Raw genomic sequence first — 17,060 nt, 5'->3', positions numbered from 1 at the left:
TCTTCGACATTTGCACATATCTCATCCGCGCTTAAAATCTCATCATTTGTAGGACACAAAATACACCTGTTGATGTCACCAATCCTATCCTAGTAGAAATATAAGGGAAAATATGTGAGACAACAACCGAGGGATCAAAACATCATCTGGAACACTTGCTTCATCCTCACATTGTAGTTTCGTTGCATGAAGCCAGCCGGCCAGACCCCATGTCAAGAATCCATTTAATTATTCAACTACCGCATTCTAACATTCGGGCCAGATAAACACATATTTATTGTAAGACAAAAGACTTGACATATTGCATCCCGGACTTGTTGATCATAATATATAACAGAAGAAACAATTTCAGTTCTAGACGCATTAGGAATAACCAACCGGTAGAATCCCCACCAAATACCACCAAAAACTACCAGAGCAACAAATATCTCTAAAAGTACGATCGACAGCTTCAAACGCATGCATAGATGCCTCGTCCCAGAAGCAATGTCTGGCGCGGGGACTGGCAATTAATACAATCCTACCACGTGAACGAATGTAAGTTATCAACGTGGTAAGTTTTACCCATCCCTCCCCTACCTAAATAAAAGACAAACCTCCTCCATTCCTGGCATTAATAATAGCATCCAATACCTCTTTCTAACCGACTCATCTCTTCTTGAACGTTGTTGTATTACTTCTCAGCAACAAGCAATCTATTAGGCTGCTGCAGCCTGTTTATTTGAGGAAAATCCACCAATTGTTGTTTAATATTTTCTCTATTTCCAGTAATGTATAAATGACAACCTCTTCATCAGAGAAGGCCACATGGCAATGTATGCAATATCTTCCTATAGAAACCTCATGAAATAACTTCTCATAGTCATCTCCTAAAAGGCGTCGTGCTTTGCATGCTTCTCAACGACATCCTCTCAGGTTACGGTGCCATTTGAGAAAGTTGGTGTTATCAAGCTTTTCCTTCTCAAGTATGGACTAGTGCTTTGCATGCTTCTCAACGACATCCTCACGCCCAGCTTTAAACTCCCGCCCCTTGTGCCACGCCCAAACCCAAGCCCACCCGGGGCGGTGACTTGGGCGTTTTCAGCCAACCCCCGCCCCAACCCCCGCCCCATACTCCATAGTCTTAGGACACTTATTTTTACAAGTTGTATCAGTTGAAAACTTGTTTTATCATATTGTGACAACATTTAAAAACTCATTTTAAAAGTTTGGTATTAGATTGATATGTTATAACAATTATAAAATATAAAGCAACCACAATAGCAAAATAAATATTTAAATCATAGTTGATTGAGATCTTGCTAGAGCTAAGTAGCGAGACCAAACTGGGTCACGGGGTCACAACACACAAACAACCACAAGGGTGGACTTGAGTGTATCCTGTTGTCTTGAGCAACTTCCACTAACTTCATGATTCTTGTTTTGTCTTTAGTTATGTCTTCGGGTCTTCAACATTATAATATCTACAATAATAAATAATGAAAAATAAAAACCTTAGTCTATTACAACTTTTAGCATCAAAGTGAGTCAAATCCATAAAACCAAAAACTGAAATAAAACAAAAAACAACACAACCACAAGGTCAGGCTAGATTTACATATTCTACACAATCAAAATAAACTTGGCAATCTATTGGTGAAATAAAATAAAATAAAATAAAATAAAATAAAAACTTTTGACCAAATAACTCGTTGCCCTAAAATCATCTAGATTTAAAACTTTTGACAACTAATTAGAGTTTGAGATCTATAAAAGGTTTTGATTTGCATGTTGTAAGTATCACTCTGATACAACTGTTGGGTCTCATTGGTGATTTTGTTTATTTTTTATCAAAAACAAGTTTGATATATTTATTAAGAGGAAGGATCCTGTACAAGACTCTTTAATCGTTGGAAGCATACGCAAGAAAGATAACCATAGATTTCGATTGATCAAAGACTAAAATTTAAGTGGTAGCATTTTGGTAAATATCATGTTCAAACAATTGAAAAAACAGATAAAGAATGGATATTCTGGTCTTTTCTCACTTGAACCCACTCCACAAGAAATCACGTAACGTCACACAATCACGTAACTTTATAGCTTCTAAAATTAAAAAAAAAATAAATTTAAAAAAACTATAGCAATAGTCTGTTCAAATTAAAGAGAATGAAATATCAGGTTATTTTACTATTTTACTTTATAGTACAAGACTCTTTAATCGTTGGAAGCATACGCAAGAAAGAGAGCCATAGATTTCGATTGATCAAAGACTAAAATTTAAGCGGTGGCATTTTGGTAAATATCACGTTCAAACAATTGAAAATACAAATAGAGAATAAGTATTCTGGTCTTTTCTAACTTGAACCCCCTCCACAACAAATCACGTAACGTTACAGAATAACGTAACTTTATAGCTTCTAAAATAAAAAATTTAAAAAATTAAGAAAACTATAACAATAGTATGCTCAAATTAAAGAGAAGGAAATGACAGATTATACGGTGCAATTATTTAAAAAAAAAATTAACGTATAAAAAAGTTATAGCTCGTTTGAAAATTGAGGGTGAAGTAGGTTCAAGTGAGAAAAGACTATAATACCATTCTTCCCTTACACTGTGTTCCAGAGTTTACTAATTGAGGGAAAGGAAAAGAAACAAAAAGAAAGTACAAATATTTTGCGTTCCAGAGTTTCATTTAAGGAAGGAGAAGAAAGGAAAATAAAACATGTCGTGTTCCCGAGTTTCATTTAAGGAAGGAAAAGATAGGAACTGAAAGGAAAACTAGGCTAAATTCTTTAGTTTTTCTTTCCTTCCGATTTGGGAGGAAATGGTGGGAAAGACATTTTTCTTTTTCCTTTCTCGTCCTTTCCTTTCTCACTTTTACTTTCTTTTCTTATCTCTCGTTAAGTTAACTCACGAACAGAGCGTTAAATTAAAAAGGACACTTGTCAATCCTGGAATGTCTCGTATACTTCGCACGGAATTTTCATCATATACATAATCGAACCACTATTTATTAATTACATTTATAATTTATAAAAAAAACGCAGCGGAATAATATATTTAAACAAAACCAAAAACAAACCCAAACGGATCATGGTTACAAACATAAAAATACGGTATACAATTTAATCTAACAACTAGAATTACGACCCGCCGCAATGCGGCGGGGATTCTTTAGTTATAATTAAATCGATTTAGGATAAGCACGTTACGTTGAACCCGTCAAACGGGAAAAAAGTAGATGATGTAAAAATGTTCACCCACACACGCACATTGTGTCTTGTTAACTCGCAAAATTTAGAACAAAACGTAAAAACGCTAAACCAAAGACACACGGTGCGATGTGTTAAGTCACAAAATTTAGAACGAAGCATATAGCGAAAAATTTTGGGAAAATGAAAACTATAAAGGAACAAAGTTGAAAGTAAAAAAAGTTGTGATGATAGATTGCAAAAGATAAAAAGTTTTGTGTTAAAAGTAAAAAAAAAAAACAAATAGTTTTGGGTTAAAAGTAATTTATGAAATACTTTTGGGTGAAAAGTAAAAAAACCAATTTTTTTTAAAAAACCTCCAAAGCCAAGGTTACAACAACCATATATATAATCATTTTTTCTTTGAAAACCCTCCAAAGTCAAGATTACAACACATAAGTAAAAAAAAATCAAAGTGGTTAAATCGCAAAAGATGGAAACTTTTGAATTAGAAGTAAAAAATCAAATTAATCAAAGGGGTTAACTTACCAAAAATTAAAACTTTAAAGTTAAATTGTCAAAGATTAAAACTTTAGCGTTAAAAAGGAAACAAAGATTAAAAATTGTAAACTTAAATTGTCAAATATTAAAACTTTAGGGTAAATTGTCAAAGATTAAAACTTTAGGGTTAAAAGAAAACAAAAATTAAAAGTTTAAACTTAAATTGTCAAACATTAAAACTTTTGGGTTAAAAAGAAAATTTTCCATTTTTTTTTTGAAAAACTCCCAAAGCATAAATTACAACACATACATGCACATATATGTTGCTTCTTTATATAGTGTTTAATGAGATAAATATACCTTAGTGGTTAAACAATAACCGTTTGAGACACCGAGCCACAACGAACGGTTGATAGTTACATGAACACGAGTTGAGCGCGATGTCGGTGGCTGGTAGCGTCGAATGAGTTTGGTGGTGCAGCGACGGGCTTGGCCTTTGGCCGGTCGGAGTCGCAAGATGGGAAAAGGGGGCTACACTATGAAGATGTGGCTTGTCTTTTTCTGGTCGGTTGGAAAAATCACCAAAAGAAAAAGGCAACTTTTGCTATGGGAGGTTAATAATAATAACCTCCTACTCACAAACTTAATCACCTTTTGGGCCTTTAGGCCCAATACATTTAGAGCAAGTCCAAGACGCAATACAAAAGCGCGAAAACTGTAGTTTAATAAAATTAATAATTATAAGTAATATGTTTCGTTCTGTTAATTGTTCGTGATCACCAGTTAATCGAGTTAAGTGGATTTAATGTTCATTGCCCAAGATGTAACTTTTACCGGTCATAGCTCATCAGCGGCGTTGACTTATCGAGTCCGTACATATAAATCCAACACTAAGTTCACCGACCTGAGAGTTGTAATTATCCACCGCCTTGTGGATCCATACGGCCCAACCCTAACCGGCTTGTTAAGAGTTAGGAATGAAGCCAACAAAACTAACATATCTTTATCTTATGACTATTAGAGTAATATGTGTTTTCTTGCAAAGAACTACAATGATTTACCAAATAACTATGAAGAGAAGTATGAGTTCAAAGTTTCAAACAACAAGTTACAAAAATTTGAGATATTAATAAAACTGAAGAATGGAATACAACAACAGACAAGGAGTTGTGTCAGCATGTAACTCACTTATACTCTTACATTAGGCGAAAAATTTACATAAACTCACCGAATGATCAATCAAACAACAATCTTTAATCGGGTATTAATAGTTAAAACACATTATATATGTTTAATTTACAGTTTGTTAGCTTTTATTATTCGGATCAAGAAGATAGTGCAAGCTCAGCCCAAGCTAAAGAAGATGCCTTGAGCTCTGAAGAAACCGAAGTGTCGATTTTGCTCTCCAAAATCGCGTACAAATCTTGCATCGACACTTGATCGCGCGGCCTTAAATGAATGCAAATTGAAACTACTTCACATATCACCTTCAAATCTTCCTCACGAAAATGGTTCAGTGCAGGATCGACAACAGAAGCCATCTCTTCGGGTTTTTCGAGATAATCTTTAGCCTGTCGACATATTTAAAGATTACCCATTAACTAACATGATACTATTTGTGATTTTCTGAACTGGATTTACAAGTTGTTATACACAGGTAATTTGTCATCAAAGGTTAATGAGCATGAAGATATGATGTTTAATATTAGGGCTGCACATGAACCAAACGTTCAACGAACAGTTCGTGAAGCGTTCAGCAAGAAGTTCATTTGTGTTCGTTCGTTTATTAAACAAACGAACACGAACAAGAAAGTTCATTCGTTTAGTGAAATGAACGAACATGAACAGAGGCCGCGTTCGTTCATTTATGTTCGTGAGTGTTCGGTAACGTGTTCGTTTATGTTCAATTGTGTTAGATAGTTCATTATTGTTTTTAGTTTTTATATTTTATTTAAATACTTCAAAATTCCGACAAATAAAATATTCCTTAAGTGTTAGTGTATTATATATTCTGTTCATATATACTTGGATGTGTTCATTTAACGTTAGTTTGTGTTTATCAACGTTCGATTTCGTTTGTTGCCTAAATTTAACAAACGAACACGAACACGTTCATTTCCTTAACAAACAAACACGAACACGAACATAGAATGTCGTTCGGTAAGTGTTAATGAACAGTTTGTGAACACATATATTTCTTAACAAACGAATGGTTTCTTGAAAATGCACATCCAAACACCCTCTTAACTTGTCAAAAAGATTAATGAACATGAAGAAATTTACGGTTCTTGAACTAAGGTTGTATCTTTTTAGCTAAAGTTACCATTTTTCGACTTTTAGAGCACAATTCACAAGCTACAAAATGCAAGAAGAGTTCTTACCCAGTCTACCAGACATCCTTTGTCCTTGCAGAGTGGCGGACGTCCACTGATTATTTCCAACAAAAGAACGCCAAAAGCGTAAATATTGCCTTGGATGTCCAGCTGGCGTCCTTCCAAAGAACTTGGAAGAACACATGTAGCGCCCTCGTTGCTAATACAGCGCGAGTTATTTTCTGATCTCGTAAGAATTGTTTTCCAGCTTTCAAAATCAACAAGCTACAAGAACAAGAAAAACACAAGTTAATATCTTCTTAAATCCATTTGGCCCAACCAAATGTGTTTACAAAAACCAAAAGAACCTAATTTCATATCTCACCAGGATAGCCCGTTTTATTAATATACCGGGTGGGGTTCTAGAGTGAACACTAGTGTATTTGCGAATTGAGTGAACAAATCCTTGCCATTGATTTACATACGTGTATGGCTAGGATTTCATCATCAAATCGTAAAATACACTAGTGTATTTCATCATCAAATTCTGGCCATTGATTTATACACGTGTATGGCTAGGATTTCATCGTCAAATCGTAAAATACACTAGTGTATTTCATCATCAAATTCTGGCCATTGATTTACACACGTGTATGGCCAGGATTAGTTCGCTCAGTTCGCAAATACACAAGTGTTCACTCTTGAACCTAATCCTATATTAAGCTTAAGAATCACACACACTGTCACATGAAACGAAAGAACACACAATACACAAATATAAGTGGAATTTTATTTTACCTAATACCTAAATTCAGTCGATTCTCATTGTGTAATCTAGAGGTGATAAAGTGAGTTGGGCGGGTAATGGGTCAATGGATTTGAGTTTAAACAAGCAATGTTTTAATATGAAGACGTTAATCTTGAATCGAAGAGATATAGAGCAAGACGGGTAATAGATAATTATGGTGAATTATTTATTGAGGCCTTTTAATATTTAAATTAGAGATAATTGTTGGTTTATTAGGTTCAAATCGTGTTTGTGTGTTTGATCAAGGGCCTGATTTTTCAACATAGTATGGGTCGAATTGACCCGCAAACACTTTTCCGTCATTTCAAAAATAAAAAAAAAATAAAAAATATTTAGTAGGTTAGGTAGGAGTAGAAACAACTAAACTATTACAATAATAGTCAAAAGGCTTTTAATAATACAATTTAGCAGGTTGTATGCACTAAAAATAAATTTTGGGCGGTTTATAACTAGTTTGACCCGTTTTACTTTTAGCAAATTTTTCAAATTTAACCCAGAACCCATTTGAGATAAAACATAATCTTAACCGATATCATAAGTATACGGGTCGAATATGTCACCCTTATAAAATTCCATACTACATAAGAAACAAAAGGCATGCTCAACAAAAGTAGAAAAATACAAACTTTTGTGTACAACAATTTAGTTGAATTTTATTTTTTTTAAATGACAACTCAGTTACTGGTTTGAAATGATAAACTGGTCATTTCAGCCAAAATGAACACACACACACACACACATATATATATAGATAATATATATAAAAAATAGCATGATACCTTAGGTGAAAAATCTTCTGTGAGATATACAGCACTGGAATTCAACTCGGAAATAGTAAACGGTGGTTCGATTTCAGTGTGGAGATACTTTAGACCTTTGGCAATGCCTATAACAATGTTCATTCTTCTTGTCCAGCTTAATTGACACCCTTCTTCATCTAAAATATAAAAAACAAAAATGTTATAACTTTTAGCCGTTGAGATAATAATAAATTAAAGGCCGGGCCCGGGGCAGGGTGTGAGTTGGACTTACAATGAAGGTGTTCATACAACGTCCCGTTTGACGCATATTCGAAGACTAACATTCTTGTAAATGGAGTGTTTTCTATACAATAGCCCAATAGTTTCCCTGTGTTCTCATGATTTAGCCTTGCTAGATCTGCCACCTGAATAATTTGCAACAATTTAAGTAAACGAAAAACTTTGTGACAATAAGCAAGATATTTAGTCTTGCTTTAGGTAGAGACAGCAACTCCGGCCCGTTACCAAAAATGGGATCCAACCAGTCAAATGGACAAATTTAAAGTGGGTTGCTTTGTATACACAACACACGATTGTTATTTGACGATTGTACCCTTACATCATAAGAAAAGATAAATACAGTGTTCAATATATAAGGGTAAATTTGTCAATATACAATCTTTTGACCTACTAAACACGTTAAAAATCTTGCAAAAAGTAAATTCGAGTGCTTTCAACCTCCTAAATCATTTTAGAGTAAACTGCAATTTGCGTCCCTCTGGTATATGTTGTCAGAATCAATATGCGACCCTAAATCAAAATAATAGACACCTACACACTCGTGGTTTGCAACTTCCTACACTTTGCATCCTTCTGTCAGTCAACCATTCGTTTGACCGTTATTTTGATTTAGGGTCGCATGTTGATTCTGACAACATACCAAAGGGATGCATATTGCAGTTTACTCATCATTTTATTAAAAATAAATTATATTACCGTTTTCTAATATTAAGTAAATATAAAGTTTAAAAGGGTCACCTAACCTAACCCGTTTTGACCTGTTACCCAACTCGTCAACCCACTATTTTTCCACCTCTAGTTATTTGCTTTACCTCTTTCTGATAATAAAGCTCAAGATAACCATTCCAATGCTCTTCTTTGACGCAAAGCGAAATCACCGCGATTTCGGGCCCACCTTTCATGTTTCCTTTGTAAACCAAACTATCCGACGACGACCCGATAATATTGCTAAAATCTTCACATGCTACTTCAAGTTCATGTCGGTTGTATCTCGTCACATCCTTCAACATATTGGGATCTACATGCGATACAAGCACCAACAAACATTAATAACAAACGTCTTATTTTATTACGGGTTTTTTTTCGTTAAGGGAATAACTCCTCACCCGTGTAGAATGCCATGTGGTCTTTGTCACTTCCAGATTTCTTCCAAGGAATAATAATCGAAGACTTGTTTTTGCATCGGTGAAAAGTTGTGAAAATGGCTACTAGAAAGAGAGAACCGACCATTACTCCGGTCACTATTTCAAGAATTAAAAGCCATGATGGTTTTGAAGTGGACGAAGCTTGTTGGTTGTGTCCCGCTGTAGGCGGGCTGTGTTTCGTCTCTCCGGTTTTATGCTTAGCTGGCGGAGCACCACTGGCTGCACGCAAAAACATGTAAAATTACCAAACTACCCTCATTTGAACTTGGATATTAACTATCGTAAATTACACTTGGAGGATCAAGATAAGGTAAAACATGGTTCATGCAAGAAAATTATTCACTTAAAAATTTAAGTTGAGTAAAGCGTACTTTCGAAAAACTAGGTACCAAATGCGTTACAAAGTACAAACCACAGGGACTATCCATGTACTTTTGAAAAACTAGGGACCAAATCCAAAATTTTGGTAAATCACAGGGACCATCCGTGTACTTTACTCATTTAAGTTTATATAATTGACAGTTTCAGTTAACCACATAAAAACATACCACATTGTTCAGATGTTCGTTGCTTGATGTCTTTATACGGTAGGCAATTACCCTGAAAGCTCGTCCTGCAAGGATAAGAAAGAAAATGAGAGTAAATACGCCTGCGCATAATATTCAATGGAACACAGAAAGAAAGGATGATATATATACACACATACATACCTAGGAAGGTATCCCAAGCATTTAGGTATGCTTCCAACAAGAAAGTTGTATGAGAAATCTGCAACTTTTAACGAAGCCGAGCGACAAAAACCGAATCTAGATACATTTGAAGCATACCTAAACCAACACAATCGTCATATCAGATGTATATATTTGATCAAATAAGCCGGAACAGAAAGAGGCACAAATGAAGGTAATTTGACTTGTGATGGAGTCAAACATATTAGTTAAAGAAGCTATTTTTTTTTTTGAGTAAATTGTCATTTTCGTCCATGAGGTTTGGCCAATTTTCCGACTTTCAACCAAAGGGTTTGTTTTTCCGCATCTGGGTCCTCGTGGTGTCAAAACCTTGTCATTTCTGTCCCTGAGGGCCAAACCTCGAGGGACGAAAGTCGCAATAAATTGCCAAACGTCGCCGACAAAAATGGCACGGTTTTGAAACCACGAGGACCCAGATGCAGAAAAACAAACATTTGGATGAAAGTTGCAAAAATGGCCAAACTTCAGGGACGAAAATGACAATTTACTCTAAGTTTTTTTCTTTTCATATATGTTATAAAATTTGATGAAGTTAACTATTTACAAAATGCAAAAAGAACTAGTGTAAATAAGGGTTATAATTTTGTCCATTTTGACCGGATTTTGCTACCTCTCTGAAATTTGTTTGTATCGACAGCATATAATCACCTTTGACGTGTGGAAATTGAGATTAAATAGTTTAAAAACGATGGCTTAAATAGTTTAAAAACGATGGCATCACCAACGTAACGAATAATTTACTTACATTCCTTGCGTGTTGGAAACAACCGCACCATTGCCACCCGGAACATTGCCACGCAACTTATTTCTGTCCAACCGAAGTTCTCGAAGGTATTTAAGATCGCCAAGCTCTGCAGGCAGTTGACCAGTCAACCCATTCGACTGCAGGTTTCTGAACCAATACAAACAAGCTTCACACATAAGACAAAATCTCATAAAAAGAGAAAAGAACATATTGTTATTCAAAATAACGAAGAAAACTTACATTATAACAATGTTAACCAAATTCCCGATTTCATGAGGAATCGGTCCAGATATCTGGTTCATCCCCAAATCTAAGATTTTCAGGTTCTTTAGTGATCCGACTTCTTTTGGTATTGAACCAATGAGTTTGTTGCCATGTAAAATCCTACAAGCGTAACCGTTTTTATTTAAATTTTCGGTTTTATTGTGTTCTTAAAGGTGAGACAAGATGTTGAAAGGAAACATACAGTTCTTGTAAGGAAGCAAGCTGAAAAAGTTCACGAGCAATAAATCCCGTTATAGATGAGTGAGAAATGTTCCTGGAGAAAAAAAAAAAAAAAACAAACAAGAAAAATAAAAATTTATAAGATTCACTGCTTAAGTAACACCTAATCATACAAATTTGATGTACTATTTCTCATCTCACATTTAGTAGCCAATTTGAAAAAAAAAAGTTTGTTACACAATAATCATCTATATAGTATAAAATGAGATAATGGCCTTTAAATTCAAACAAAAAACAAACACTCATATCTAAGAGCTTTGCTATAAGAAGCGTGAGACAAGAGCTTCACGTACGTGAGGCATTGCTCTATGTACTACTAATGGTATGTTTGGCATGGAGCTTTTAGGAGCTTCTAGCTTTAAGCTTTTAAGAAAAAGCTCCTATTCAATAAAAAGTCGTGTTTGGTTGAAGGAGCTTGAAGCTTTTAGGTTAGGAGCTTGAAGCTTTTGGTTGAACGCTCCTACTAGTAGCGTTTAGAAGGAACTACAAGCTTTTAGGGAAAAATGACTAATTTAACCTCTAAAAATAATGAACTTTTTAATGCACAAGCTTTTTAAATTTTTAGTTATGTCCATTTTGGTCATCTTATACATTTTATTAAAAGCTCCAGCTACTCTGACAAACACCAAATATATCTAAAAAGCTACCAGCTACTAGCTACCAGCTACCAGCTACCAGCTACCAGCTACAGCTACAGCTACCAGCTACCAGCTACCAGCTTTCAGCCACCAGTCACCAGCTACTTTTGCCAAACATACCCTAAATAAGCTTTATTGCGTCTCAGTCTCACTCATCTCTTTTACATATCAGCCTTTTTATCAAGTGATTCATCCCTTTGGTTGTTTTTACATATCATTCTTCTACAAACCCTAATCTTGACCAATTTTGACCCAAACGTGTATACGCGCCACCTCAAGGCCCTTACGCGTTTTCCAAATCACCTCGCGCACCTCACAAACCGAAGTCTAGACTCCAGGGCTACCTTTTTTAGAAATATTCTTAAAAATTAAAACTATCTTGATGTTATTCATTTTGGTCATAGTTTCCTAAAATTCACATATCCAAACAGTCAGACAAGTTCATAGAGATTTGAGTCAAACACTCAAACTTGTCAAGTGTGACAGCTTGCTCTTGTATACAGTCAAAAATGTCAATTTCAAGTGCACTGAAAATTCAAAATAATACTGAAAAAATAGTCAAATAGTCAACTTCTTACAGCTTTGTCACTTGATTTCCAGAACAAGAAACACCAACCCAGTTACAAGGATCTGAATCAAGAGCATTCCAGCTTGATAAAACCAATAATGGGTCATCAAATATGGTTTCTTTAAACATAGAAAGAGCATGAACTGCAAAAAAAATCAAAAAAAAAAAAAAAATTACATACCCACAAAAAAAAACATCATTTTTCATCACAAAATTAAAATCACTCACTACATTGCTAACAAGATCTTCATTAAAGATCATAAAGACCTAATAAAGATTACATTTTTATTGATTTAAGAGTTAAAGTTGTTCAGTGAATGTATGGAACTGCAAAAAATAAAGAAATTTCACATACCCACACAAAAAAAAAAAAAAAAAAAAAAAAACCCCATCATTTTTCATCAAATTTTCAACTTACTCACTACATTGCTAACAAGATCTTCATTAAAGATCATAAAGACTTAATAAAGATAACATTTTTATTAATTTCAGAGTTAAAGTTGTTCAAGATCCGTACCTTGAGGTGGTTGAGTAGCATCACAAGTAGCTATAAAGACACCCAAACTAATCAAGAACAGTGTAAATGGAGTTGATCTCTTCATCTTCTCTCTCTACTTTCTCTCTCTATAACATACTCATCAAAGCAGAAGTCTTGAACAAATTACTCAAAAACCCATAAAAAATATTCAAGAATCTTCAAAAAATGGTCAAAGTAATAATCTTTTTCAAGTAAATTGAACACCAATTGAAGCTAAATCAAAAGGGTATTCAAATCTGAAAATCTTTAACTAGAAAACAAATCAGAACTGAAATCTCAGTTGGTGAAGTATAAAGATCAAAGCAAACTCCAGTTTAAGAAAACTTGGATTCAAAGAGATGTTTGGTGGCAGACTGGCAAACACTGCTTCAAATAATATTCTTTTTTTTTTTTTTTGTGTTTTTAATTTTTTTTGAGAAAAATAGAAAAAATCAAGAATCACACAAATGAATGAATTTTGTAAAGTGGGAATGTTTTGTTTCTTTGTGCTCTTTAATTGAAGGGGAAAGTGAATTAAAGTTGATAAATTTCGGTGGGTTTTTATTTTTGTTATTTTTTTTAATTTCAAGAAAGTATTTTGGGGTGGGGTAGGGTTGGACTTGGAGAGTTGGAGTGGCGTAGCAGGTTTTTAACCTCCAATAGATGATCAATGATTATTGCTTGGTAATAACTAGTTAATAATTGATATATGCTAAAATCTATATCTATCTATACTATATAATAAAAGAAACCATGTTAGGGACACATGGCGCTCTATGAGGCGGTCTTAATTAATTATTTTTCTAAATATTTATTATGGAAAGTCAATTATGATAATATTAAATTTAAAATTTGTAGAAGAGATTTTAATAATAAAGACAAAGATAACTGATAATAATATATTAATTATTATAATCATATATTAATTATTAAAATCTAAAAAATTATATTAGCGTTTTAAATATTTATAAAGATAAAGAATTTTATTTAATTGGTAGTTTTAAATATTTATAAAGATAAAGAATTTTATTTAATTGGTAGTTTTAATTGTTTTGTATTTTGATGATAAGGAGAAGGATAACTGATAATCACATATTAAAATAAAATATTTATTTTAATCAATTGTTTCGTTAAAATAATTTATTCAATACATGTAGAACATATATATTTTTTATACATGTGTTATATTTAGAATCGTACTTCTAATAAAGGATCCCATTATCCTGTTTTACACTCCAATGAAATAATAATATTAAATCATAATATCCAGCTTATCTCTTATATATTTAATATTTTTTACTAAAATAGTTCTTTTCTTTTTTTTCCTGCTGATTATCCAACATCAGGTAATACGTAAGTTTCTAACATAATAATAAATAAAAAAACAAAGTAAAATGTTATAAACCATGTAATATACAACTGTCTAACCTAATAAAAATAAAGTGAAATGTTACAATAAGTAAATAGTACCTCAAAGTTCATTTTGTTAAAAGACACATCTTGATGACTAAATGTGTTAATGGATTACATTATTCGTATAAGACTGTGTTTATTCAAATCGTGCAATACACAAGTTTTTAAAAGATGTAACTATTTTATTACTTAGTATATAAAATTATATTTATTTAACCCGTGTGATACACGGGGTTCTAACCTAGTAATACATAAAGTAATTGTTAAGATATGCTAAATATTTAATAGAAGTAGTTATTTAAGAAGAATTTTGCTTTAATATACAATTTGGGGAAATTCAACCACTTAATTAGTACCAAAAACCCTAATTTAAAGATTTCATAATTGCTACAGGGGTTGAACTTGTGAAGCATTCAATGATTACTTGGATCAAATAGTCAAAGGGTAGGTTCATTGGATTCACATTTTTTTAAATTGAATTTTTTTTTTTAGTTTATTAACCCGAGTTTCTTTTTTTTTTTTAAGTTACCGTGAGAACTCGTTAACGTAAAACTTACGTAAGTTTATGGATACCCTGCTAAAACGTAAAACTTACGTAATTTTATTGATACCCTATTAAACAATGAGACCAGATAAAACACTAATTACTAGTACGTGCTCATCTACTGAGGTCTCATGCAGAACATCGAACATGAAGGCTAGCTATTCCGTCTTGTTTATTGATATGGGTCGCTATTTCATCAATCATCATGCCATGGACTCATCAAGATATGGCTTTAACTCTCGACTAGTAGGATACATGAAGTGCAATCACTTCCGTTTTGTACTTTTCCTTAAGTGGTGAAAACACTCCAAAGGATATGAATAAGTAGCTGGTCTAAGTAGATGCAATAATTAAATATTTGACATGTTACATATCGCTTTACAGAAGACCTTCAATAGAGGTTAAAACTAATGTAGCGTTCGTTTCATGGAATGTAATGTAATGAAATTAGAATTGGAATTTGTGCAGGAATCAAAATGTGATTTGAAATTTAGGTGTGTTTGTTTCACAAAATATAATAGGATTTAGATAATATTAGAACGCTGATTTCTTTCCTTATGTTGTCCTTATGTTGTTCAATTCCAATTCACTTTTTTTTTTGAAACCAACAAAATAAGAAATAGAATCAACATTCCAATTCCATCAAGATTCAATTCCATATCATGAAACGAACGCTATTTAAGTTGTTTTACCCAGTTGAAGACCATACTAACATAACAAAACCAAAAAACCAACATCTTTTTGTTGATTATATCTATAAACATGGGTCAAAATATAAAACCTAATCATGTTTATTCAATCATAACGTAAATATAGATACCAAGTTAGAGACACTTACTTGTAGGAGTGGTCATCTTTGAAGACGAAGATAAGGCCATGATTCCCGTTATGGTACCTTGGGTTGATGGATCACCTTAGAGAGAATTTTTGTATATTGGTGTTCTTCATAGGAGTTTTCATCTTTATATATTCAACATTAAAGATCAATGAATCATGATCATGAATAATCATCGGTTACGAAACTCTTTACATTCTCTATTAAAGGTACCTAAAGGGAAATCATAATTGCCCCTTAAACTAATCAATAATTACAATTACTACCATCAAGTAATTGTCAGGGATTAGTTATGTCATATTGGTAATGTTACAAAATGATCCGTAAGGACACTTACTTGTAGGAGTGGTCATCTTTGAAGACGAAGATAAGGCCATGATTCCCGTTATGGTACCTTGGGTTGATGGATCACCTTAGAGAGAATTTTTGTATATTGGTGTTCTTCATAGGAGTTTTCATCTTTATATATTCAACATTAAAGATCAATGAATCATGATCATGAATAATCATCGGTTACGAAACTCTTTACATTCTCTATTAAAGGTACCTAAAGGGAAATCATAATCGCCCCTTAAACTAATCAATAATTACAATTACTACCATCAAGTAATTGTCAGGGATTAGTTATGTCATATTGGTAATGTTACAAAATGATCCGTAAGGCCACATCAACGGGTTATTTCTAACATTCTCCCACTTGGCCGAGTGATCATTTGTGATAAGTATAAGTAAGTTTGGCCAAGTTAAAACATTAATCAATGTTTCAAATTGAAATTGCAAAAGAAAATTACAGTCATTGAGTTATTCTCAACTCAAGACCCCCATTAATCATGTTACAACCCCAAATCAAAACATACGTAAATTTAAGACCAAAATGACTAAGGTAAGCCCTTTAAAATTAATTTGTATAATTCTTGTCTATACGTCATTAGGTGCACATACGTATTTATAGACAAACAAATTGTATAATTGAGGAAAAATAATAACTAATCATTCATATGTACGATATGCTATTATGTAAGGCCTTTAGTAAAACCCGTCTTTATTATGAGCTCTTAAAAAGACTTTGGGTGTAGACCTTAGTTATCGGATCCGCAAGCATATCATGAATGTAATGTATTCGATACAAATAATTAGTTTCCTCTTCTTGTTCATAAACGAACAATAATTTTGTATCGAAGTTTAATGCAGCACCTCTCGAACTGTTACTGTTCGAGGAAATAAGGTAGCTGACTTTTCACAGTAAGTCTTCAATATAGTATTTATATGGAGTTAATAAGTTTATGAGTCTACTGATAAAATTTCAACAACATTTAGTGACAATTGCGTTGTTAATTAACAACATATTATGTCATTATAATTTAGGTTGTTGTTAACAGTTTCTTATGACTCCTCCATAAGATAAATTTGTCTGCAAACATAAGGATTACCCCAAATTGACTTTTAGGTTCTTTTGAATATTACAAAATTAAGGTAAGAATAATCAACCACTTCTTTATAGTCTTTCTCGTTTCTTAAAGATATCGTAAGATGCTTCACAAAATCTAGAGTGGTCTAATGTTCATCAA

The 17,060-nt window shown here is 33.1% G+C and overlaps 1 protein-coding gene across 1 annotated transcript; it reads right to left on the bottom strand.

Moving 5' to 3' along the window:
- Positions 1-4,782: 4,782 nt before the first annotated feature.
- On the bottom strand, positions 4,783-13,205 carry LOC110899581 (probable LRR receptor-like serine/threonine-protein kinase At1g63430). Its single transcript, XM_022146461.2, has 13 exons — positions 12,701-13,205; positions 12,194-12,326; positions 10,940-11,011; positions 10,714-10,857; positions 10,474-10,620; positions 9,690-9,806; positions 9,528-9,592; positions 8,941-9,198; positions 8,647-8,852; positions 7,827-7,959; positions 7,574-7,731; positions 6,056-6,271; positions 4,783-5,245 (listed from the first exon to the last, which is right to left on the bottom strand). Exons 1-13 carry the CDS (start codon positions 12,783-12,785, stop codon positions 5,000-5,002), a joined length of 1,980 nt encoding a protein of 659 aa, XP_022002153.1. The 5' UTR covers positions 12,786-13,205; the 3' UTR covers positions 4,783-4,999.
- Between the last annotated feature and the right edge of the window lie 3,855 nt (positions 13,206-17,060).

This window comes from Helianthus annuus, chromosome 13 (assembly GCF_002127325.2).
Source record: "Helianthus annuus cultivar XRQ/B chromosome 13, HanXRQr2.0-SUNRISE, whole genome shotgun sequence".
Lineage (NCBI taxonomy): Eukaryota > Viridiplantae > Streptophyta > Magnoliopsida > Asterales > Asteraceae > Helianthus > Helianthus annuus.
The sequence above is the reverse complement of the archived record's forward strand: the minus strand, read 5'-3'. Positions and strand labels throughout refer to the sequence as shown.

Bases quoted from the DNA above. Each gene is read 5' to 3' on its own strand.
- LOC110899581 (XM_022146461.2), bottom strand. From the start codon at position 12,785: ATGAAGAGATCAACTCCATTTACACTGTTCTTGATTAGTTTGGGTGTC. The intron at 10,858-10,939 runs GTATGTTTCCTT...TTACGCTTGTAG, and splicing joins CTTGCTTCCTTACAAGAACT to GATTTTACATGGCAACAAAC. The intron at 5,246-6,055 runs GTAAGAACTCTT...ATATGTCGACAG, and splicing joins AAGGATGTCTGGTAGACTGG to GCTAAAGATTATCTCGAAAA.